The sequence below is a fragment of the Cetorhinus maximus genome, chromosome 2, assembly GCF_964194155.1.
Source record: "Cetorhinus maximus chromosome 2, sCetMax3.hap1.1, whole genome shotgun sequence".
NCBI lineage: Eukaryota > Metazoa > Chordata > Chondrichthyes > Lamniformes > Cetorhinidae > Cetorhinus > Cetorhinus maximus.
In genome coordinates, this window is record NC_135880.1 from 201,928,969 (window position 1) to 201,955,751 (window position 26,783).

The following is a 26,783-nucleotide window of genomic DNA, read 5'->3' on the forward strand; positions in this document are numbered from 1 at the left end:
TCAATTTGGGAGAAACACTTGTGTGACATTTACTCGTGCCTGTAATGTAATCTGTGGTCATCTTTATACTAGAATATAGACCAGAGAGCTGATTGAAGATGTGGTGAGGCTGAATGCATTATTCCTTATTCCAACACACACATCCTTTTGGAAGTTGCTCTGCGGCTTTATTAAAACAGGATGAAGTTCGCCAGGTGTTGAATTTTTGAACTAAACTGCAGAGCGGATTGAATGAGAGAAAATTCCTAAAATTAAAATATGCTATAGATGTAACTTTCAATTTCAGTCACAAAGACATTAAAGGACATAATTTTGCATGTGTTATATATCATCTGTAGCAAAATGAGGGTTAAAAAAACAAGGGATGCAAAAACCATCTGGTTTACTAATGTCCTTTAGGGGAGGAAATCTGCCATCCTTACCTGGTCTGGCCTACATGTGACTCTAGACCCACAGCAATGTGGCTGACTCTTAAAAGCCTTCTGAACAAGGGCAATTAGGGATGGGCAATAAATACAAGTACCATCAGACAACATTATTCGGTCATGGGATGCCCACATCCCATGAACGAATAAAAAAAATGGAAATCTTAAAGCAGATGCAGTTCTCTGGGGGAGCCTTAAATTGAACACATGGTGAATCATATCCTCGAGCAACTGTATTTGCCAGGAACCATACTGCATGAACTAATATGGCAGCATAAAATCATAAATAGAAGCAGGAGTAGGCCATTCAGCCCATCGAGCCTGCGCTACCATTCAATAAGATCACAGCTTATCTGATTGTGGCCTTAACTCCACTTTCCTGCCTGTCTCCATAATCCTTGACTCCAATGTCAACTGCTCGCTGGGGAAGAGAATTCCAAAGACTAACGTCCCTCTGAGAGAAGAAATTACTCCTCATCTCCGTCTTATTTTTGTCCCCTAGTTCTAGGTGCCCCCCACCCCACTCCAAGAGACTTCCCCTCAGTATCTACAGGTCTGCTCAGAATCCTATATGTTTCATTAAGAATACCTCTCATTCTCCTAAACTCCAATGAGTATAGGCCCAACCTGCTCAGTCTTTCCTCATAAGACAAACCCCTCATCCCAGGAATCAGCTTAGTGAACCTACTCTGAATTGCTTCCAAAGCAAGTATATTCTCCCTTAAGAAAGAAGATCAAAACTATGCACAGTACTCCAAGTGCGACCTCATCAATGTGCTATACAGTTGTAGCAAGGCTTCCCTACTTTTATACTCCATATCCCTTGCAATAAAGACCAACATTGCCATTTGTCTTCCTAATTAATTGATGTCCCTGCATGCTGTTCTTTTATGATTCGTATACAAGGACCTCCAGATCCCTCTGTAAAGCAGCATTCTGCAATCTCCCTCTCTATTTAAATAATATTCTGCTTTTTTATTCTTCCTGCCAAAGTGAACAACCTCACATTTTCCCACAACTTACTTCATTTGCCAAACTTTTTTCCCACTCACTGAGCCTGTCTATATTGCTATGCAGACTCTGCATTTTCCTCATAACATGCTTTCCTACCTATTTTTGTACCAGCAAATTTGGCTACAATACAGTTCGCACCTTCATCCAAGTTAGTAACATAGATCATAAATATTTGCTCCAGCACCAATCTCTGCAGCACTTCATTAGTTACAGTTTACCAAGCTGAAAATGACCCATCTCCCCCGACTCTCTGATTCCTGTGAGCTAGCCATCTTTTATTCACGCTAGTATGTCAACACCAACACCAAGAGGTTTTTTTTTGTAAAAATATACTTTATTCATAAAAATCTTCAATCACATTCAAAACCATTTCAAAAACAACATTACAAGGGTACAATCCAGGTTAAACTTTTACAAAATGTATCACCAGGTGCATCAGTACAAACAATATTACAATCATTTACAGCCTTTCATTTTGATCTGTACAGCCCGAGGGGCTCTAAACAGTTCCCAGTCTCTCGGTGCGCTGTGGTAGAAAGGTCTTAGACAGCGACCCTTCCCCATTGCGCCTTTGCGGCAGCTGCCCCAAGCTTTAGTGCGTCCCTCAGCACGTAGTCCTGGACTTTGGATTGTGCCAGTCCGCAACAATCGGTCGGGGACAACTCTTTGTGCTGGAAGACCAACAAGTTTCGGGCAGACCAAAGCGCGTCTTTCACCGAGTTGATGATCCTCCAGCTGCAGTCGATGTTTGTCTCGGTGTGTGTCCCTGGGAACAGCCCGTAGAGCACAGAGTCCTGTGTCACAGAACTGCTCGGGATGAACCTCGACAGCAACCACTGCATCTCTCTCCAGACTTTCTTTGCAAAGGCACAATCCACAAGGAGGTGAACAACGGTCTCTTCCCCACCACAGCCACCTCGAGGGCAACGTGCAGAGGGGGTGAGACTCCTGGCGTGTAGGAAGGATCTGACGGGGAGGGCCTTTCTCACCACCAGCCAAGCTACGTCTTGGTGCTTGTTGGAAAGTTCTGGCGATGAGGCATTCTGCCAAATGACTTTGACAGTCTGCTCGGGGAACCATCCCACAGGGTCCACCCTCTCCTTTTCCCTCAGGGCCTCTAGGACGTTACGTGCTGACCACTGCCTGATGGACTTGTGGTCAAAGGTGTTTTTCTGCATAAATTTTTCCACCAGGGACAGGTGGTACGGCACGGTCCAACTACTTGGAGCGTTCCGCGGCAGCGTGGCCAGACCCATCCTTCGCAACACCGGGGACAGGTAGAACCTCAGCACGTAGTGACACTTGGTGTTTGCGTACTGAGGGTCTACGCACCGCTTGATGCAGCCACACACAAAGGTGGCCATCAGTATGAGGGCGATGTTGGGCACGTTTTTTCCCCCTTTATCTAGAGGCTTGTACATCGCGTCCCTGCAGACACGATCCATTTTCGACCTCCAGATAAAGCGGAAGATGGCTCGAGTGATCGCCATCGCGCAGGAGTGTGGAATGGGCCAGACCTGCGCCACGTACAGCAACAGCGAGAGTACCTCACACCTGATGACCAGGTTCTTACCCGCAATGGAGAGGGAGCGTCGCTCCCACATGCCCAGTTTCCTTTTCACCATAGCCACTCGCTCCTTCCAGTTTCTAACGCATGCCCCGGTCCCTCCGAACCATATCCCCAGCACCTTCAGGCCGTCAGCCCTGACAGTGAAGGGGACAAAGGATCGGTCACCAAGAGGTCTTACCTTCTGCAGTAACCTTTTGTATGGCACCTTATCGAATGCCTTTTGGAAATCCAAATGCCCTACATCTACAGGTACTCCTTTATCTACACTGCCTAATAATAGTATTATGATTTTCTAAATGTTCTACTACTATCTCTGTAATAATGGATTCCAGCATTTTCCCAATAACAGATGTTAAGCTAACTGGCCTATAGTTTCCTGCTTTTTCTGTCTCCTTCCTTTCTTGAGTGGAGGTGTTACATTTGAGGCTTTCCAATCAGATGGGACCTTTCCAGAATCCAGAATTGTGGAAAATTACAGCCAACATATCCAAGTCTCTGCAGCCACTTTTTTTAAGACACTAGGATCAAGGCCACCAGGTCCAGGGGACTTATCAGCCTTTAGTCCTATTAGTTTTCAACTCCCTTTTCTCTAGTAATTGCGATCCTTGTGATTCATTGAAGGTGCATCCTTCTCATAGAGTTTGCCCTTCTCAATGAAACATATTTTTGTTGAGCAATGTGCAGTGAGGCTGCCTCTATTGCGCCAGATGCAGTGGGTGTCAATTCTGCCACTGGCCACAAAATTGCCCCTAACTGGGGCCTTTACGATGGCAATTAGCTGCCTGCCTCCATGGGGCCAGCAGCCGGTCTGCTTCCCAGCCTGCTCCTGGGAACGTTTTTTGACAGTGGGAATGCTTCAGGGAGTTATTCCGACACAGCCTTCCCCTCCACCCACCCCCCTGCAGCCCCCCCAACTATTTTCTCTGCCTCCCACCTCCAAGCCTGCTATCACAGGGCAAGGAAAATTCAGCCTTCTTTGTCATGCCAATGTTTGCACCATGTACTGCAAGGGTTTCAACTTTTATTACAACAGTTCTTTGACCCTTTGGTTTTGAGGAATATATTCTGAGGAGCATTCAGAAAGAAAGTCCAACCTTACTGATGCCAACCTAATTGTGAAATCTAACGTGGGTGAAATGTAACACTGAATAAATTATCATTGCACTAACCCTATCATATGTTGGTAACAGCTCCAACTGGACAATTTATAGTTGCCGACATTTTTTGCTATTTTTGCACAAAAGCTGTGTAATCTCCTTGTAAAAGAAAAATCCTCCTCTTTAAATTTAGCAGCATCGGCTGAAAAGAACAATGTTGCTTTTAATAAGTTTTAACCAAAGTGGAGCTATATTGGTGACAGTGTATCAAGCTGGATAGTAAAATAATCAATGGTGCGTATAGTGGAACCATGCAGGACACTATGAGGAGAATTTTCTCCTCATTGGGGGGGTTGAACGGGAGCGGGTGTGGGCGGGTGGGCAGCCAATTGCCGTCCGTGATCGGCTGCGCACCGCCATTTTATGTGGGCGGGCCAATTAAGACTGAGCGCTCCCTGTGCAGGCGGGGAGAGGACGGGGAGTCAGGGTCCTGCACTCTCTCACGCATGCGCGCAAAAGAGCACAGAAATCTCCCTGAGGCACCAAGCTGCCTCAGGGAGATTACTTTGATTTGAAAAAAATTTTAAGGCATGTCCCCTCATGTAACAGTGTCACATGAGCTGGGACATGTCAATGAATTTTATGAAAAAATTTTATTAAACTTTAAAAACCTTCACGAAACCTCATCCAGCCCATGGATGAGGTTTCATGATAAATGTGAAGGCCGCCTGGGCTCTTTGCCTGCCCGCCAGCCTTAAGGTTGGACGGGCAGCTCAGTTAAGTATTTTAATTGATATTTAAATGGCCTAAATAAGCCTCTGACAGTTCTGCGGGCGCGCAGCCGACTCCGGTGCGCGCCCGCCGAACTGAATATCTGAATGACGTGCAGTGACGTCAGGACACACGCCCGATGTCACCGCGTGTCATTTAACGTGTCGGCGAGCGGCACCCGCCCCCTGCTTGCCGACCCGAAGATTCTGCCCTATGTATATTGCAAGTGAGAAGACCTTCTAAACTGTAATGATGGTCACGTGTGTTATGAAGAGAATACTCAGAAGTGAGATCATTTGTGACTGCTTTCTGTTCTCAGACTTGTTTTCCATTCATTTTCGATGATGTACCCCTTGAAAATTAATCTTCACTGCAACGGACTGCCTCTCCATTACATTAGTAGATCCTAAACTGCAACAAACAGAGCTAAAGAAAAACACCTCATTTACCTGCAGGAGGTTGATGACTCCTCAGGATCATTAATCTAGAAACTGTGTTTTTTCCTCCAGAATAACACAAAAATCAGCTGATTAAAACCTCGACCTAAAACTCAGGGGAATGTTTGCTTCACCATAGGAATAAATAATTCCTCACTATCTTTAATTAAATGTTGCAGGCACTTAATTTAGAATTACTAAACATAGCCATAACACTTTCACAATGGGTGTAGGCAGTCAATGTGCTATGATATTAACTGGCAATTTCCGATATGTGTACTGTCAGAACTTGCAAGTATTAATTGGAATATGATGAGAAGACCTGGGTATTTTACTTCAGACTAGCAGGGTACTTAATGAATTAAACAGATAATTGTGTCTTTGATGAGGTGGTGTGATAGCATGCTGTATTTTCAAATCACTGCCACGCTTATACTTCAGCAGCAATTTGAAATCTCTATTTCCACCCTTTCCACCTACACTACCAATGTGAAAAATGACCCAGCATCTAATCAACAGAAAATATTCATAAACTTGTGTGCTTCAATCGCCTTTGTAGCACAATTAATTGGAGCAAAATCGAATACCAGTGTTTTATAAATGTTTCGCAGAAGATAATGAAATTAATTACAAGAAAGGAAGTCCTTTGCACTGTCACTTATTATAACATGGATGTTTTTTGTATTGTATTAAAATGTTAAATGCAGCACTTGTTGCCTCTGTCATAGTACGGTCCCTTATTCCAACCTTTGTACATTGAATGGAATGCCTATCATCTACCATTCTTTTCACAGATCATTGCTTGAGCCAACTCTAGTTATTAAACCTTTCTCCAAGGCTGACTGTGATTTATTATGATTGTAAAATGGTACCGTTTGCTTATGAACACATTTTTTGGCTTTGGTACCTTGAATGCTTTCATCGACTCTGCTCAGGAAATACTGGCAAATGTGGCTCATAAATATATAATAAACTGCAGTCATTAAGATAATATTTTCAAAGTAGTTTTACAGTCAGGTGGAAGGCTGCTGTTCTGGCTACACCCTGACTCTAGAGTAACAGCTTTTCTGTAGCCAAGTTCCATCGTTGTTATGGAAGTGGAGTATATGCTCGTGACAGAACTGGCATGAGCAGACTGTATGAATTCAGAAATTAGTTCTCTTTAATAATCATTCAATGAACACTCTGTGGAAAGAGATCCTTACGAAAGGACAGCTGCTGGCATTCTAGGAAGCTTCAGACAGGTTTAGTTCTTACTAGTAACAGAACCTGAAAACTCCACCCAAACCTGCTATGTTAGTTCTTAAAGGATTGCAGTCAGAAGCTGAATGAGCTGCAGCTACAATCTTTCACTGTCCAGTTTTGGGAATTTATTTCTAATGTGATTTTTTAAATCCCAAATTCAACTTTAAAAAATATGGATCAAAAATTGTCCAGAATTTATTTGCTGTGTTATTGCTGCTTTTACTTACAAAGTTGGATGAGGGGTTGCGCAGGGCACTCCCTTGACCCGAAAGGTCCTGTTCTTTTTGCCACTGTGGCTTGCAAGTGACTGACAGCCGCTGTTTCTTGTTTCAGGCCCTTGTGCAAAGGCTGTACTGGGCTATAGATGCTACCTGCTGCTTTACCTCATGAAATATTTAACCCAAGGTTAAATTGGAGCAGATGGGTTGCAGTTTGTTTTATTCATAGTGGAGAGGCTCTTGGAAGATGCCTTACAATCGAGTCTCACTAGAGTTTGACTCCATTACCTGTTTCCTATAGATAAGCAATATCAGTTCTGTCTTATCTGCAATGGTTGCTTTTAAAACTGGTGTCTGTCAAAGGCAGTCATGAGTTGAAAGTAATAAGGTTTCAACTACCAATATTTTAACTTGCGGCCAACACTCTGAATACTCTGGAATTCAACTATAATGTATCAAAAATCATTATTTCCGCAGTAGCAGATGCGTTGGGTGTGTGTAATGCAGTGCTGCCTTTGAGGGAGTATAAAGGTTCACCAGACTGAATCCTGGGATGAGGGGATTGTCCTATGAGAAGAGGGTTGAGTGGATTAGGCCTATATTCCTCAGAATTAAGAAAAATGAGAGGTGATCTCGTTGAAACATATAAAATTCTTAAGGGGTGTGACAGGGATAATAGCAGGAAGATGTTTCTCCAAGCTGGGGGATTCTAGAAATGGGTGTCATAGTTTCAGAATAAGGGGTTGGCCATTTAGGACTGAGATGCGGAGAAATTTTTTTCCCTCAGTGTTGTGAATCTTTGGAATTCTTTGCTCCAGAGAGTTGTAGATGTTCAGCCATGCGTATATTCAAGTCAGAGATTGATAGATTTTGGGTATGAAGGATACCAAGGAGTACAGGAAAGTGTGACTGAGATCGAAGATCAGTTATGATCTTATTGAATGGGAGAGTAAGCTTGAGGGGCAGAACGGCATTCTTCACTTCCTATTTCTTATGCTCAAATGTTCTTATTTATCTTTGCACCCTCGACTGAAATTATTCACTGATTGTTTACATGCCAATTAGCTTCACTGCTCAATAGGCCAAGCAATTCACTCAGTTCTAAAATAATTGTCATGAAGTCCACCACCAGTTCCTAATGTTGCCCATCCCATGAACTTCTTCTGCTTTAAGATCCAGTCTTCCCAGAACACACAAAACATGCCCACATGTTAGGAGTTTATGGATAGCAATTAGGACTGGAAACCTTGGGCAGTTTTCCCTTTCATAGCTCATTGTTGCTGAATCCTAGCTGTCTCATTACTGCCAGCAGCCTGGCTGACATCAACAACTAATACAGAACCAGGATTGAAAATGTGATCTTCTTCATTTGCATGGGTTCAGTTTGGACCCATGGTGGCTGGAAGCAGTGAGGCGGGCAAAGGGGAAACAGGGATAATTCTTTAATAAGACAGCCAGTTCAAAGGCAGCCAGTTAGGTGGCGGACTCCAGGAGGATTGCAATGCCAGTCTCACTGCCAGCAAGTGCAGGCTCAGGATCCCCATTCATTTCCAATGTTAGGATCCCAAAGCCCACGGGAAAATCCTGGTTTAGTGAGCCACACGCTGAACAGACTTATTGAGAGAGCTGCAGTTTCTTTTTCATTCTGAGTCCATTTTAATAAATTTATTAGCCATAAATGGTCATTTATACTCTCTGTGATTTGAAACTATAAGTAAAGCTGAATATTCATACCACTGAATATCTGAGTCATTTTGCATCCTGCGTGTGTTACTGTAGGTAATACTCCAAGATGTTCCTGTCAGTTATGTCAGGTGCTGTGTTGAAAACATTTCCATGACGTAATTTCTCACTGGATTAACACAATGAGAGTCATCAGGAAGCTCATTGAACAGTTTTATTTTAAAGGAATTACTGCAAATGATTTCTTTGGCTGGAATCGTCTGCTGCCATTGGCGGTGGGTGCCATGGCGGGTATGAGCGGGCAATATGGCGAGAAGGCCAAAAATCTATTTGACGCCGGCATGAAATCATAGCGGGATTATCCGATGGCGTCTGCCATGGCGGACCGCAACTCCTGCTGGAGGCTGGCATGACCTGGCTTTGCTTCCCTCTAATGGGAGGCAAAGTAAGGCCCAATCAGAATTGTCCCCCTCCCCCCAAGCTCAATTTACCATTACGCCAGTGGGAAAACATGCCGGCCCAGCACCCGTCTGGGCAAGTGTGACGTGCAAGAGTCGATACTTACCTTTAGGGCCTTGCTCAGATCGTGGACGTCCGAGGAGAAGAATATACTGGAGCACTACAGCGACCGGACCCTGGAGGAGCTCACACTTCGCTTGCTGAGTGACCCTCAGGCACATGGCTCCACCGCGAAGCAGCCCTCGGAAGGTGGAAGATCTCTACACATCAGCTTTGACTTCACTGCGGTGTCAGATCTTCACAGACTTTGCCATAGGCAGGCACCATTTTCCGTAGTCTCCGTTCATGCTTTAGACCTACTTCAGTACTTCATGGACTTGGCCATGGGCTGGAACAGATGATCTGCGAAAGTGTTAGGGGAGGAGAGAAAGATCTAGGTGTGAGTGGGAGAGGAAGGTGTACCAGGGTGAGGGTGGGGGTAAAGGTGTCAGTTGTGGGGGAGAGATTGGGGGGGCGGGCAGGGGACAAAGGTGTCGGGCGGGACGGGGAGAGGTTTGTCCGGGAGGAGGAGAGAGTACGGGGGAGGAGGGTGTAACAAGGGAGTATGCTGCAATTGGGGAGGTAGGTGTAAGGGGGGGAGGAATTTGTAAGAGGGGTGGTGTTCAGAGGGTGGAAGGTGTCCAGGGGAATGAGGGAGTTCGGAGGGGGAAAGGTATCCAGGGGAGGAGGGCGTTAGGAGGCAGGAAGGTGTCTGCGGGGAGGAGGGAGTTCAGAGGGAGGAAGGAGTAAGGAGGGGGTGCAATGTCCAGGTGAACGTGCAAGGGCGGGGTCTGTGGAGTCGATGAATGCCTCTTGGAGAATGAACTTAGAGTGGGTGTGGTAGCAGGGATTACCAAGTGTGAGAGGGGGCAGACGGAGCTGGCAGGGTGGGAAGGTGAAGGTGTATCGGTAGAAGGTGCAACGAGGGTGGTTGGCGGGGGCATGGAAGCAAACTCGGACCCTGGGGGTGGGAAGGAGGAGGTCAGGGAGGTCAATGTGAATGGGGGTGGGATTTTCAGGAAGGGAACATGCATGTTCATCTGGACATCCTGGAATGACAAAGGTTCGGGCTGTAGGGTAACGGTGGGGAGGTGAACGTGATGCCAGGAGGTGGATGTGATGGGGGAAAGGACATGTGTGACTAGTGGAGGGGAAAGGACGGGAAGCTGATCAAAAACTTGACTACAACCATGGCTTTCAAATCAGAAGTGCGTGGAGCCTTATGTTGGTTGGACACAGGTGCTGCATGGGAGGTCAGCTCAGCTGGACAACTCAGTGGGAAAATGCTCAGGATATTGAGATGAGTGTGATGGATGAAGGCTCCGCGTGCATGGGAGAATGCTTGCATGGGCCTCCAAAAGGCCCTGCCACACACACACCTTTACCTCCAGAATCACTCGTATTCCGGCTGTGAGGAGCTGAACTGATAGTGGAGGAGGAGGGGATACAGGTGAAGACTCGCAAAGCCAGAAAATTAAGTTGAAAGACAGCATTACACATTATTTAGTGAAAGTGAAAATAGTTTCAGATTATAAAGTGACAAATGTCACCTGTGCAACCACTTGTGATCAGAATTTCTTAACTTTTCCAGGCCTACCACTTCTCCCAGGTGCTGCCCTGACATCCGCAGCAGGGGTGGAGACAGCCTGTGCAATGGTTGGCCCTGTTGCCTCTGACTTTGACGCGGGTCCTCTAGAGAACCGAGGCCTTGGGGGCCCAGGTTTGCTTTGGGTGTCCTCCTATGGGCCAGCTGCTCCCTCTGCGGTGACAGAGAGTGAGATTGAGGGGGGCACATGCAAAGGGAACTCCCGACAGAGTGTGCAGCCTCTGAGATTCTTGAGTGGATGACTCAGGGTGTCCAGCTGCCACTCCTCCTTCCTTTGGGTGCCCGAGGGCCCTGGTCCAATTCTTTGAGGGGAAGGAGCATCTGGAGGGACGTCGAGGTGCCCTGTTTCCCCCTCGTGTTGCCACTGTAGGAACTCACCCATGGCTACCTTGATGGAGTGCGGGTCTGTGCACATCTTGCTTTCTGCTGGACCAGGGTCTCCATGGTGTCTGCCATCCTTCCCATGGAGACCTCCATACACGCACATGCGGGCACCTCTTCATCAGAGAACAGGCAGACGCACTCTTCTGACTCGCATGCCTCTCTGTTGAGGGCTTCCAACAGCTCAGCATGATATTCCCCCGCCTTCTGCTGACTCTCCCCGATCAGTTGGAAGGCCGAATCCAGAGGCTCGTCATCTAACTCGGGCCTCACAGTTGCCTCTTCCCCAGCAGTCCTCTGAGTGCCAGGGAGCTCGGCTGACCCTGTCTTCTCTTGCTGTGGGCATGTGCCCGTGCAGTGACCACCAGATTGTGAACCCGAGCCTGCTCTAGATCTAGGTTCCATCGAGGTGTGTATCTCTGCGCTGGTGGAGGGTGTGGGTAGGCACTGGGATGGGTCTTTCAGGCTGCTTATTTCCAACTATTCAATGGAGGAGGTGTCCTTTTGGCTGGAGGTGAGGACCCGGATGAAGCTGAGGGACTGGCTGGCTGAGGGTGTCGGCTGCTTGGCAGAGCTCCCTGTGAACCAGAGTAGAGCTAATTAGTGCATGGCAGCAGAGTCAAAAACAGGAGAGAGAGCACTCACAGTTGCGTTGAAAGAGGGATGATGTGGTGCAGGATCCTCACGTGGATGTTTGCTACTGACTTCACCGTCGCTGCAGGCGCAGTCAGCATCCTCATCAGTCAGCGCAATGGCATGCTCCTCAAAATGAGTGAGGGGCCTAACGTGAGCCACTCCACCCCCAAGTCTGGGACCTCTCCCTGTTGCTGTGAGCCAGCTTCTCCTGCGTGGAAACAGATGGAGAGTGTGAGCAGGACACATGGCACTGCATGGAATGTTTGTGTTGGGAGCGGAGCCAAGGACAGGGTGAGGATGCGAGTTCCAGAGGATATGAGCCTGATGGAGATGTGAGGCTGTGTGTGTGAGAGTTAGTGGTGTTGTCCCTTGAGGTGTGAGATCCCTTTGGATGTGATGGGGTTGTGAGTGTGTGAGCTGAGAGTGATGAGGTGGTTGACTTACCCTGGCGGAATGGATGAGAGCATTCATCCTCATTCTGAACTGGATGGCTGGCTTCTTCTGTGCTCCGTTGGCACTGACTGCTGCTGCCACCGCCTCCCAGGCTGGATTGGTAACTCTGGTGGACATCCTGTGGCCAGAGCAGGGATAGAGGTCATTGCAGTGGCCTTCCACTGTGTGCAGCAGGCGCCTCAAAGTGGAGTCACTAAATTTGGGGGCTCCCATCACCTTTGCTTTTGGGACCATCCGTCACCAGGAACAGTCCTGGTCTGTAGACGTGAAGTAGGCTGCGTCCTAGTGGGCTTTAATTATGGTGCCGGGAGCGAGGAAGCGCTGAGGTCACGACTCAGCGGGCAATCCCGCCCACCAACAATCTGGCGTGTTTACCGTGAATACATTATTAATGAGGCACTGGGAAGGGGGCGATATGGCGTGAATCCGCCATTGTGGCCAGTGGGTGAAACGTCTTTTTTAACGCCCGCTACCGCACTTAGTGCAAAACTGGGGCAATCCCACCCTTTGTTTTTTCTCTGGTCATGTATACACATCTCTAGTCCATAAAATCTATAAAATGTTAGACACTTCATTTTCCTACTTATTTATTTCATCCCCACAACCTCTATTTTCATCACATTTTGGAAACTGTTATGTACACACGTGTGTGTTTGTGTGTGTATGCATTCTTCTGAATTCATATTTAGGGAGATTTACTTAAGAACCAAAGGTTTTTTCCTTATTGTCCAATTGGGAACAGTGAGAATAGACTTGCCTTTCATAAACTTATGATTTTGTGGCTTATTTAAAAAGGAGAAGGCAAAAGCAGATGGTGGTTGTCTGAAGAAAGGCTGGCTAAGTTTAAAAAAACAAGCAGTGGACATTGGGCGATCCAAATGTGCATCATAACGTTGCAGATACTCATGTGTATCTCTCCACTGTTATGTGTATGGACTTGCTGCAGCATTCTCAATTCGTCTTGCAAAGCTGCAAGATCATGGTCTTTTTCTCCCCCTCCTTTGCCAATGATCCTATTTAACCACACATAAGAGGAAGCTGGAGACTGTTGCTGGTTGACTTCTCATATAATTTGCTGTCTTTTGGGGCTTGAGTCCTTTCTTTACTAAGCTTCAAGTACTTAGTAATACAAAATAAGCTGCAATGATATGCGATTGCCTGTGTGCCCAACAGAAGCAAATAGTCTCAGTTGGAATCCTTCCTTTTGGTAAACTCTAAACTTATGTGCGTGAGTTAGCAGCTGCTACAGGAGATAAGCAGATAGTTGTCTTGCAAGCTTGTACTTTTTCCTCAGTCTTATTTGCTAAGATCCCAGCCATCACCTGGCATCAACCTGAGTCAATCGCCTGGAATTTATCGGGAAAAGAACAAAGACGTTAATGCACGTGACTTTATCAGTGAGTGAATTACCCAACAATTTGTGGTGAGGAAGAGATACCGAGCAGTGAATTATATCATCGTTGTTGGCCTAGTGAAAACAGAAGCTCACTATTGACCTCCCCATGAGTTTTAAGAAATTGCTGCATTTGCACTGTTAAAACATATTAAACCCACTTCAGAAAGTAGGGCTGGTGCTTGATGACGCAAGGAACCTTTTAATGACAGAGTTATACGCTCCTGCAAAGCCATTCAACCTCTCTGGCTCAGAAACGGAACAATTGAAATGGAGTCTCACTTCTGCAGGTCGTAGATTGTTCCGAGAGGTTTTTAAAATTTAGAAAAATGTCTTACTTTATCTTTCTGTTGCTTCACTCTCGTTCAATCCAATCATTCTTCCGCTCTCTTTATTTCTCTTTCCATATCTAATTCATTCTATTTTTGCCTCCACCAGTGAATTATTGGTATGTCTATCTGTAAATAGTATGGGCAACATTTTCCACTCCCGTTGGCGTCGAGCGTGTTTGGTGGTGTAAGCAGACAAAATGGCGAGAAGGCCAAAAATCGGTTTTAGGCTGTTGTGAAACCAGTTTGCGATCGCCTGCTCCACTAATCAATGGCGGTCTGCGTTTCCTATCGCCACACGTCGGGAACCTAATTCCAATATTTTAGTATCTTATTATAAGCCCTGCTTGCCGCAATCATGCCCCCCCCATGTTGGATCATCCGGGCATGTCAGTGCGATTGCACGCTGATGCGTTTCACAACTGGTGAGCTGCACTCTGCTCGGGACTTCGAGGTTTGTTTGTCTACCTTGCTTCGGGCAGCACTCATGTTCATCAGTGCCAGTCTTCACAGGCAATACTACATCACTTTTAGCGACACAAGGGCAGGCCTCTACCTACCCGACCAGCTGTAAAGCAGGGGTAGCTTTTCAATGGCTGCAGGGCCAGGGCTTGCGTGGGGAAAGGGGAGAAGTGGCCTCAGACAAGGGAAGAGGCTGTAGGGCGAGGGCTGTACTGGGGAAGGAGGGTATCCCAGGGTGTGTGTGTGGGGACACATGTTGATCTGTGCAAGTGGCTTCAAGATGGTGAGGGCTGAGGAGGCAGTCTCCAGAGGATATTAGGCCAGATGGAGATGTGAGGGTGTGTGTGAGAGAGTGAGTGGTGATGTCCCTTGAGCTGACAGTGAATGAGATGCCAGTGAATGTGTGATGGCCTTGTGAGTGTGTGAGTTTCGAGTGATGAGATGGTTGCCTTACTCTGGTGGCACAAATGAGGTCATTTATCCTCTTTCTGCACTGAATGGCCAACCTCTGTGCAGCATTGGCACTGACCACTACTGCCACTGCCTCCCAAGCCGGAGTGGTGAGATTGCTGGACCTCCTGCGGCCAGAGCAGTGGTGACGGACATCACAGCCGGCCTCCAAAAGGTACTCCAGTGATGGGTCACTGAACTCTTCTTGGCTTTCAGGGCCATGTCTTCACTGGAGCAGTCCTGGGCTGCAAACATTGAGAACTGTGTGCGTGGCTGCAGTTTAGATGTGGCTCCTGGAGTGTGGAACCGGTGAGGTAACGGTGTGGCGGGCAATTCAGTGGCTGCCCACTAGCAACATGGTGCATTTCCTGTGGCTACGTAATTAATAAGGCAGGAAGTGGATTATACGGCACAAAAACTTGCCATTGCAGTCAGCAGGTAAAAAGTTGTTTTTCACACCCGTGACCGCACTTAGTGCCATCTTGGTTGATTCTGCCCCATGTCTCAAAAGCTAAAGGGCAGATTTCAATTAAACTTGTTACAAAGATAGGGTATGGCCCAAGGAAAAAACTAATCAGTTTTTGGCAAAGACCAGATCCTGAAATTTTTTAAGTATTCATCCAGTAACATTGGGAAATATGGCAAATTGACTTTTTTAAAAGAATGTCATGAGTAGTTTTATTATTACTTCCATTACTGAAGTTGAGCAGAGGTAATATTTTCACCATTGTTAACCCGTTTGTCTGTAAACAATATATCTCAAAAATCTGACGACAGATTTCAGCGAAACTAGGTATAAGGTATAAGTTAAGGTATAGCCCAAGGAAGATCTGATTCGATTTTTCTGAAGATGCAGATCTGGTCCTGGAATGTTTTAAAGGATCCGCCTGCTAACATTGGGAGATGGGGCGAATTGACTTTCTTTTTTAGGCTGTTGTGGGCTGCTTGATTTAGAATGTTGTTCATTGCTTTAGAATGTTGTGGGTTGTCTCAGCTGCTGTGCTGTAATTTGTCACAGCTGTCAAAATGCTAGCAGAGTTTTCAGAGCAGGTTGTTGGATCTGGATTAGCCTGCAGTCTCCTCAGTGAGGTGGAAGCTCTTAATAAAAAAATATTATTTTTAGTTACAGAGCATCAACCAGGCAAGTCTTATGGAAGAGCTGCGTAATTCTAATGACATTGAATTAACACAGCATGGTGGAGGTATGTGCTCTGCTGAGTGCCCTCTTCACTTGTCTTCTCTATCCTTTCTCTCTGTATTTTTCTGTCTTTAAGTCTGATTGGTTAAGGAAATACACAGTGGATCCTGCGTTGACCTGGATGCTTCGTTCGTCGCATCATTATCAGCACCCCAGCAATTTGCGGCGCATGTTTCTTTTAAGCTGAAGGGTGAGGGAAAAAAATATAGCAAACGGGGCACTCTCTGAAGGACGTCCTGCACCAGCAAATTCTGGGCCTATGTTTCACTACTCTCTCTGTGAAGGTTTTGCTGTTCAGCTTCTGTGTCACATATCTCTTTTGATTAAAGCCTGCTGAGTGGCTGAAGGCCACAAAACCCAAGTTCAATTCAGCTAGACACCTGATTCTCCAAATGTGTACAAAAAAGGGTGAAGAAATTACTTGGGCTGCAGCATTGATTTTCTCTTGCTCCTCTTGTGATCACTGTTGTAATTTTACTGGAATATTTACAAACTATATTGATGTATAGTAACAATGGAACAGTGTTCCATGAATTAGAGTCAATACATTACCATAACTGCTTACAAATATATGGTGGTCTCTTTTGTAATTATTTAGGATAGACTGAAACTTTCAGCTCTAGAGAAACCAGATCTTAGGACAGCCTATTTGAAAAGATTTGACATTCAGTTCTTTTCTTTAAAAGACGAGTTTAGTTTCATTGTCCCGAGGCTATTCGGCTTCATTGGGCAGATACTTAAATTGTGTGTTTGTGAATCTATGAAATATGTATGTTCAAATATTGACTACATCTATTGGCCCTGGTTATAAACAATTGCTTCAAAAGTGGCATTATCAAATTAATGTTCACTCTCATCCTTTCACAAAGCCACCCTTCCATAAAGTACTTTTTGTAAACCCCGAAAGGGATAATCCCAATTTGATTGTATCCTTCGGCTAAGCTTAATGAAAACTTTCCCTTTTGAGCAGTGGAGCAAGTTATTTTGTTTGTTTGTTTGCGCTGCCAGCGGGCCATTCTCTCAGTCAGGCTTCATCGCTATCAGGCAACCATATTTCTTCAGCTTTCTACATTGATGCTGTCAACCAAATACAGTTAAGTTGAATGCAGAAGTGAGAAGCTGATCAGGGTTGAAAACTGTGGCCTGCCAACTGCAATAAAAACTCAAATTTGAACTTGTAAATGGAAAGGAAGGTTATCCTTTGGCAATCACCCTTGTTTGGAACTGGCACAAGGTACTTCCAAGGATGACAGCAAATGGGAATCAGGGGAAAACTCTCCACTGGTTGGAGTCATTCCTAGCTCAAAGGAAGTTGGATGTGGTTGTTGGAGGGGTCAATAATTTCAGTTCCAGGGCATCACTGCAGGAGTTCCTCGGGGTAGTGTCCTCGGCCCAACCATCTTCAACTGCTTCATCGATGATCTCCCCTCCATCATAAGGTCAGAAGTGGAGATATTCGCTGATGATTGCACAATGTTCACCATTCGTGACTCTTCAGATACTGAAGCAGTCCATGTCCAAATGCAGCAAGACCTGGACAATATCCAGGCTTGGGCTGACAAGTGGCAAGTAACATGCACACCACACAAGTGCCAGGCAATGACCATCTCCAACAATAGGGAATCTCACCATTGCCCCTTGACATTCAATGGCATTACCATCACTGAATCCCCCACTGTCAACATCCTGGGGGTTACCATTGAGCAGAAACTGAACTGGACTAGCCATATAAATACTGTGGCTACAAGAGCAGGTCAGAGGCTAGAAATTCAGCGATGAGTAACTCACCTCCTAACTCCCATAAGCCTGTCCACCATCTACAAGGCACAAATCAGGAGTGTGATGGAATACTCTCCACTCGCCAGGATGAGTGCAGCTCCAGCAACACTTAAGAAGCTCAACACCACCCAGGACCAAGCAGCCCTCTTGATTGGCACCATATCCGCAAACATTCACTCCCTCCACCACCGACAAACAGTGGCAGCAGTGTATACCATTTACAAGATGCACTGCAGGAATTCACCCAGCCTCCTTAGGCCTTAGGCAGAACCTTCCAAGCTCATGACCGTTACTACCTAGAAGGACAAGGGCAGCAGATAGATGGGAACACCACCAACTGGAAGTTCCCTTCCAAGTCACTCACCAACCTGACTTAGAAATATATCACCGTTCCTTCGCTGGGTCAAAATCCTGGAATTCCCTCCCTAACAGCCCTGTGTGTTTACTTACACCACATGGACTGCGGTGGTTCAAGAAGGTAGCCCACCACCACCTTCTCAAGGGCAATTAGGGACAGGCAATAAATGCTGGCCCAGCCAGCGATGCCCACATCACGTAAGTGACTAATAAAGGAAAACCTAAGAAAGGAAGCAGGTACAGGTAGATGATTCACAAACATAAATACAAATGAGGGAGGCTTGTCATTTGATTTAAGTCAGTAGTGCATCTTCTAGCAGCTCCATGGGCTGGTCCAAAATGCAGGACACTGGCATGCAATACCTTGGCCAAGGCTTTACGGGCTAACGGGCCAGAACCCTCGTTCCCACCACTCGTGTAATGGCACACAATCAGCCCAGCTCCCATGTGCTTTGCATAAGTCATCACAAATGCAAACAACAACAATGTAGTCTTACAAGCAAGATTTATGTTCTTGTTGATTTTGTTTGATTAATATAAATGCAACATTAGTGCTAAGATTATTGTGATGATTTTTTAAAATGCTAGCATGTTTAAAATAAATGTATTCTCTTTTGTTAATGTTTATAACATGAAAATGTCTATACGTTTGATTCTGGCATGAATTAATAATTTACTTATGTTAGTTAATAAAAGAATTAATGCATTCAAACTTACTACATTTAGTGACAAAAAGCAGCAAAATATTTATAATTTCAATAATTTCTCTTTTATTCTGATGAGTTGTTTGCGGTGGTGAGTGAAAGTGGAAGAAGCAATAGGTGGTCCACAGTGTCTTTTGCCCCACCTAAGTGGTCCGTGGATGAAAATGTTTAAGAACCAATGGTCTAGCTCATCCTTTCGCCGAAGCTGTACTGGTCTGCTTGTAACACCATCTAACTATCTCTTAAATGCAATCAAGGGGAGAGGGTGGGATTGAATTGCAATCTAAGATGGAACTTGAAGCATTAACCCGTGAATAGATAATGTTTGCTCTGAATAACCTGGCATAACGGAGGTTTCCTGATATCTTGAATCCTGTATTTTAGTGGTATTGCATCCTGGTCGATATTTATCCCTCAACTAACATTACTGAAACAAATTATCTGATCCTTATCTCGTTGTTTGTGGGACCTTGCTGTGCACAAATTAGCTGTGTTTCCTGCATTGTGGCAGTGACTATAATTCAAAAGTATCACATTAACTGTAAAGCAATTTGGGACATCTTGATGTTGTGAAAGGTGCCATATAAATGCAAGTCTTTCTTTGTTAATGATTCCAGAATACCTTAACCAAAAACCTCTCCAGACATTTATCATTTGTTGTGTGACTTAAGTTCAGGACTGCTGTTGGGAAACACAACTTTTATCAGTTCACAGACACTTCAATTATCTCCCCAAGACCAGAGTCCAAGTTCCTCTAGCCTTTCGTTGTAACAGAGTCCTTTGATATTATTGATTGGCATTTTGGCCTTTTGTTGCTCCTCTAGGGCATTGATGTTACTTTCAGACATCAGTGACAAGTACTGAATGTGGCAGAGCACAATACAGTTTCAGCATCAGGCAGCCTCAGATTTGTTTAAAACCAGCCACTTCTACAAACAGACAGTTGTTGGGTTTGAAAGCTGATTGGCAGATTGGAAATAGGTAGAAAGCTGCACACTAAACATTTATTTGATAGAGGGATTAGATATGCAGACATGCAAGACCACAAGAACACAAGAAGTAAGAGCAGGAGTAGACCATTTGGCGTCTCAAGCCTGCTCCGCCATTCGATAAGATCATGGCTGATCTGATTATGGCCTGAACCCCACTTTCCTTTCAGGCCCCATTACCTTTGACTCCCTTGTCAGTCAAAAAATCTAACGCAACCTTGAATATATTCAATGACCTACCCTCCACTACTCTCTAGGGACGAGAATTCCACAGCCTAACAACCTGTTGAGAGAAAAAAAAATCTACGTCGCTGTCTTAAATGGGAGATTTCTGGAAATCTGTAGAATTCTCTTCCCCAAATAGTAGTGGAGACTGGGTCATTGAATATATTCAATGCAAGATTTTAAACAGTGCCTCCTAGTTCTAGAACCCCCCTTTTCCCCTCAACAAGGGGAAATATCCTCCCAGCGACCAGTCTGTCAAGTTGGCTCAGGATCTTATATGTTTCAATAAGGTGACCTCTCAGCCTTCTAAACTCCAATGGGTATAGACCCCCACCTCCTCATAAGATAATCACATTCACCTCAGGAATCAGTTGAGTGAAGTTTCCCTGAACTAATTCTAATGCAATTATCTCCTTCCTTAAGTAAGGAGACAAAAACTGTACACAGTACTCCAGATGCAGTCCAAGGCCCTGTGAAGCTGCAGCAGCACTTCCTACTTTTATACTCGATTCCTCTTGCAATACGGGCCAACATTCCATTTGCCTTCCTTAATCGCCTGCTGCACCTGCATATCAACTTCTTGTGATTCATGTACCAGGGCACCCAGATCCCTCTGTACAGTAGAGTTCCACAGTCTCTCTCTATTCAAATAATATGTACTTTTTTATTATTCCTGGACAAGTTCGCATTTTCCCACATTATACGCTATTTACTAAATTTTTGCCCACTCACTTAACCTATCTATATCCCTTCGTAGACTCTTTATGTTCTCTTGACAACTTATTCTTACCTATCTTTGTGTCATCAGCAAATTTAGCTGCATTTTAAACAGGCATTAAAATGCCAGATAATAACTCAAAAGATGTACCTAATAATTGCTTTTAGTTACTCCTGTCTAGCCAAATTGTTAAGTCATATGAAATCTGTACAGTACTTAAAAAGATTGTTGACTTAAATGGAGAGTTAAGGGAAGGTTCTATTTCATATGTGCTTCTGTTTTCTCTTTCAGTTCGAGATTTTGTCGAAGATGAGTATTTTGAAATCACAGGAATCACGAAAAAACAGGCTGGAGAATATGAGTGCAGCGCATACAATGAGGTGTCAATTGCTGATGTACGAAAAGTAGAAGTAATAGTGAACTGTAAGTGATAAACAACTTTTTATTGGTTCGTATCTTTTACCAAGCTTTGTATTGCTCAAGGTGGCAAAGTTAGTGGCGCTGAGAAATACAACCCTCTCCATATTCTATACAACCAGGGTCCACAACAAGGCTTACTAAAGCAGCTTTTGCATTGGCCAAATGCAAAATAAAGCTCCATTTGCTTCACTCAACAATGTGCCTAAACCTTAGCCTCAGGGAAGCCCCCAAACACAAAAGCTTGAGATTTTGTGTAGCCTTGACAGGCAGGATTTTTTTAAAATGGCCACCGAGACGGGAAACAGGGGTCAGCCTCCATTTTTGTCTCTGGTCATTTTCATCTGCACAGAAAAGGAAGTGAATCATGAATCTGAAATGCTCCTATTTAAGCGTTGCTTTAATTCACTCTTTGCAAAGCAGCTCAGCCATCTGTTTGACACTTTGCAAGCTTTGATAGATGTATGAGTTTTTGTCTGAATTCAAAAGCACTAATGACTTCTGAAGTGCTGAATACCCTTATTCAGCTCTCCTGGGGAATGTGAGTTTGATACATTTCACAAATTTATGAGCTTCTGAAACGCCTATGCAAGTTATGTTTATTTATTTTGATAGATTTATGCGATTTTGAAGAGGTTTGCAGTTTTTCCAATTAACTTTTCAAGTGATGTTTGTTTATTTGATGGGTTTATGAGCTTTTGAACTACCTCCAAATGTTATTACAGGGCTTGTGGGTTCTGTTTATAAAGTGGATACTGGGTGAGTGGGTTAGGTGGTGTGGGGAGGTGTGTGGTGGGTGAATGGGGTTGGGGAGTGAAGTGGATGTAGCAGGGTTAGGGCTAATAGGGTGTAAGGAAGGAAGGGGAGAGGGTGAGGGGAGTGAAGGGGTAACGGGGCTAAGGGGTGAGGGTGAAGGTGGTCTTTAAACTGATTTGCAGGTTTATCTTGATTTAGAGGAGCTGCTGATGGCAATGAAGAACTGGACAAATGTTTCTGGGAATGAGGGTGGGTCTTTTAACTTGGCAGCTTTGTCATTAGCCCAATTCCAGGTTAATCATGGCCTGGACCCCTGAAGATCCTGCCAGCAAGCAGGATTGCAGTGTTGGTTTTCATGCCAATTCTCACCTCCCGTGGGAAAACTCCGGCCATTGTTCTTGTGGGATATTTTCCCCTTTCCACACCAGCCATCCCTGTAGTCTTGCTGCGTTTTTCCCAGGGATTTCTGCAGCTTTTTCTCCAAATTTACAGCAGACTGGCTGGAGAAACTCTGTGGAAATTCATCCCCGTCCAGTTCAATGCCAGTTTTGACATTAAGGTACATGGGCAGTTTTGTGTAGTACATTAATTTCAAAGTGGATACTGATGAAGATGGAGAATGGAGCCTTTCATTCCCTCCTGGGCTTACAATGCAGCCCTAAATTTAAACTGCTGTAACCCAACGTGTAACAAGATCTTTGAAGAACAAGAATATTGATAAAGGTGATAGGAAGTTGCAGAATCTTTAATGTTCAAATATAAAGGAAAGGTTAATCTTCTGTTGTAGCCTAAGACAGGACTCTTGCATTGAGCCTGAACATGAGTATTTTTCCTACTGGCTAATCCATGGTGACAGCCGACTTTCACAAATATTTGCTGTGAGTAATATTTCCCTGAGAAAGTAAACCGGGGTTCCTGCTCCTGATTGCTATTTGACCCTGCATAGTCCCAATAACCAGCCAGTTCACAAAAAGCAAAAATGAAAGCTGGAACTTCTAAGTATCCATTGTTCAGCAATTTTCACTGTATAAACCCACACAGCCTAATTGGTGGGTTTACAATCTGTTATACCCATTCTGATTAAATGTACCCATGCTGACCATGGTTCTGGCATAAACTTAGTTTCTACCACTAGGAGAGTTAATCCAATAGTCAACCTAATTTAAACTCCAGGCCAATTGTCAATATGGGATCCAGCCTCAGAAACGAGGCTTGGGGTATTTTAACTCCCAGGCTTCATTTAATAAAGCTGGTTAGATTCCCATTCTTTTCTGGCCAAGAAGCAGTGGATAATCAAGTAAAACAGAAGCTTCCCACCAAGTCCATCGAGAGGAAGGGTTAGTGTCTGGGACCATCCCACGAAGATTATGCAATCAGTGGGGTTGCTCTGAATTGGAAGGGATGTAAATCTGTGACAGGAGAGGCCTGAAGCTTGCCTTGTCAGGTCTGGAGCTGCAGGGTACTCTTCCTGACCCCACAAGGAAAGCAAAAAAGATACATTTTGGGCCTCTTCTCACCCCAATTCTCTTCCTTGCTGTTCTCACCTTTGAAAAACTCAACTCAGTTTACGAAGTTGAAATTGCAGTTGAGTCCCAGTGCTGCCATTGTCCTGATATTTATGCCATCTTTAGGTGGGCGTCCTTGGCACCTGCAGTTAAACAGATAAAAATCTATTTCAACCAGATCGAAAAAACCAGGTTAAAATCATGCCCAGTGGTTTGGACCATAAGAGGCACTGACCTAATTTTAAAACAAAGACTACTTGCTTGGCTGTCAAAACCTGTGAATGCTGACCACACTATACTCAGCGCTGAAGAATTTTGGAAAGGGGGCACGTGCGAAGTGTCTAATACCTAATTTAGGTGCCACCCTTGAACCTCAAAAACCCCGCAATTTCCAGACTATTAATTTCCAATTTATTTGAGTGCATTTTCCAGCATTTTAGAGGGTAGGGAGATAAAACTTCTCACTAGTCTTCCAACTCCATAATAAAAAATATGAAGGAACTTGCACCACAGAAATTGAGATCATTTAAAAAAAGTCTCTCAACAAGTTTTCCTAACAAGAAAGTACACTGCAATTTTCTGGTGACATATTATTAATCCAGTCCATGAGCCTCGGAACTATTTCTTCCAGAGCTCTCACTACATTGATTGCTTCTGCTTTAATTAGTCCTGTAGCTGGCAGACAGGGATAGAATATTAATTACTGTACAATAGCCAAACCAATGTTAAATTCACAACATCCTCATATGTCATGTATGGTGCATACTTCCCACTGATTATACACTTCTCAGGCAGTGAATGAAGAAGTTCCTGTCCTGCTTTAGATCTAATACTCTTTTTAAGTATTTCATAGTCATATTCAATTTTTTTTTTATCTTAATAATCCCTCCTTTGAACAGAAGGATCAATCCAGAAACCTGAGTCACTAACCAAGCTGCAGCGCACACGAATGCTGTGGCACCCTCAAAGAGGAAAATAGATAAGTAGTTCAGTTGTCTTACTGAAAACTAGGCTTACTGTCGAGTTTCAGCCTTCATCCATAGTTCTGCCCTGGATAAGCATCCATTAGATTATCAGGTTGCAGCTGTCGTTTTGTGTTGTGTCACATTGAATAAAGATTTCACAATGGAAATAATTTCCTAACAGTAAATAAATTCCATTTTGTTATTTGCTCTTCTTGCTTGCTATGCTATTTGATATTGCCAATAAGACCGGAGCAGCAGTCATTTAGTGAGGAATGACTCACAGCCCCCAGTCCCTTCAGGAACTGAATGTAGATATTGTGCTCATAAATAAATTGAGCTTTTTATCCTCTGAAAGTCTTCAGCAGAGGAGATGTTCAGCATGACTATTTACTTCATGCTCTACTTGATGACATTGTTAGTGCATGGCGCCATTTTGTTCGCAATTGTCCTTGATCAACATTATTTTTGTAATCCATTTTTGAACTCTTTGTGTAAAAAAAAAAGAGATGTGAAGCAGATGAAGCATTCGTATAGGCAGGTTCATCTGCTTCAGTGTAATCAGGTTCTGAAGGTTATAGCTATAAGTACAGGCACAAATAATCAAATGATTACAGACCACTGCACAGCACTGACCCTCTTGGCACTGTAGGAATGTTTGCAGAACCAGGTTCGGGTTGCATAGCACCTAATAGAATGTGCATTTAATATCCTGGAGCTTTTATGTAATTCATTTTCATGAATGTTTTCCTTTCTCCTCATCTGGACACTCGTCTCCCTCAGGAGATGGAAGTAAGTAAACAAGGAGCAACAAGTTTTGCAAACCAGGTGACTTTTCTAATTCCATGCTTTTGTACAATTCTCCCCCTGCTGATGAAGTCGGTCACTGCAGGGAACCAGCTACTTGACTGAACATACAAATGTAAGTAATAGGAAGAGGAAAATACTATATGGCACATGGAGTTTGCTCTGTCTTCAATAAGTTCATGGCTGATCTTGGGATTCAATTCCATTTTTCCACGCATTCCCCATATCCCTTGATTCCCTGACAGACCAAAAATCTGTCTCTTCCAGCCTTTAATATCTTCAATGATGCCGCATCTACAACCCTCTGGGGTGAAGAATTCCCAATGTTCACAATTCTATGACGGAAATAATTTCTCCTTATTTCAATCCTAAATGATTGGCCCCTTATCCTCTTCTAGATTTCCCAGCCAGGGAGAGCAACATTTTAGTATCTACCCTCACAAGCCCCTTCAGAATCTTGAATGTTTCAATGAGATCACTTCTCATTCTTCTGAACCCCAGAGAATATAAACCCAATTTATTCAGCCTCTCATTATAGGACAACCCTGTTATCCCAGTGACCAATCTAGTGAACAGTGGCTGTAATGCTTCCAATGCAATTATATCTTTTAAATATGGCGACCAAAATTGCATACAGGATTCTAGGTATGGTCTCACCAAAGCCCCATAAAATTGTAACAAGACTTCTTTATTCTTGTACTCCAATGCCTTTGCAATAAAAATCAACATGCCATTTGCATTCCTAATTGTTTACTGTACCTGCATGATAAATTTTTTCCCATGTCTCTCTGAACATCAAGTTTCACGCCTTTTGAAAGATATTCTGATTTTCTACTCCTGTAACCGAAGTGAATAACCTCACACTTCCCCATGTTATACTCAATTAGCCACCATGTTGGCCACTCACTTAACCTGCCTATATTTCTTTGCAGCCTCTTTGTGCCCTTCTCACAGTTTGCATTCCCAACTAACTTTGTCTTGTCAGTAAACTTTGATGCATTACTCCCTGTCTCCTTGTCTAAATCATTAGTATAGATTGTAAATAGTTGAGGCCCCAGCAGTGACCCTTGCAGTATTCTTCCAGTCAACTTAAAAATACTCCATTTATCCCTAATCTGTTTTCTGCCCATTAATCAATCTTCTATGCAAGTTAGTATATCACCTCCAAATCCTTGTCTTGCCACGAACCTTGTCTTGTGTGTTAACCTTTTTGTGTCATATCCTATCAAATGCCTTTTGGAAATCAAAGTGTATTTATTATATATATTATATATTAATATATATAATATATATTAATAATAATAATATTATTAGTATATTACATTTACTGGTTTCCCTTTATCTACCCTACTAGTTACATCCTCAAAAAAAATTTATTAAATTTGTCAAACAGGATTTCCCATTAATAAAGCCTTGTTGATTTGTTCAAATCATACTATTGTTATGATCCCTGTAGGGGCTGATTACATTAAAAAAAGAAATTTGAACTTCCAATTGATAGCTGAAAGGATGACACACCATGATTTCACGTTTTTAAGACTTTTACTGTCGCAAACAGACTATAAGTACTGTTGACTAAACACCATTGTTGTAGGCAACTTACACTTTAAACTACAGAACTTTCCCCTTTTACTTTTAGCACAACTTAAAAATGCACCACAGGAATACTTTACACTGTCCCTTAAGTCGTAATTTGAT

The 26,783-nt window shown here is 44.0% G+C and overlaps 1 protein-coding gene across 5 annotated transcripts in view; it reads left to right on the forward strand.

Moving 5' to 3' along the window:
- Positions 1-26,783, forward strand: part of LOC144669280 (opioid-binding protein/cell adhesion molecule-like) — a 1,107,986-nt gene that overhangs the window by 991,965 nt on the left and 89,238 nt on the right. For all 5 annotated transcript variants that reach the window (XM_078531641.1, XM_078531615.1, XM_078531632.1 and 2 more), the window contains one exon: positions 20,930-21,061. In XM_078531641.1, coding sequence (XP_078387767.1) covers positions 20,930-21,061 — 132 coding nt within the window. The remainder of the gene's footprint in view (positions 1-20,929; positions 21,062-26,783) is intronic.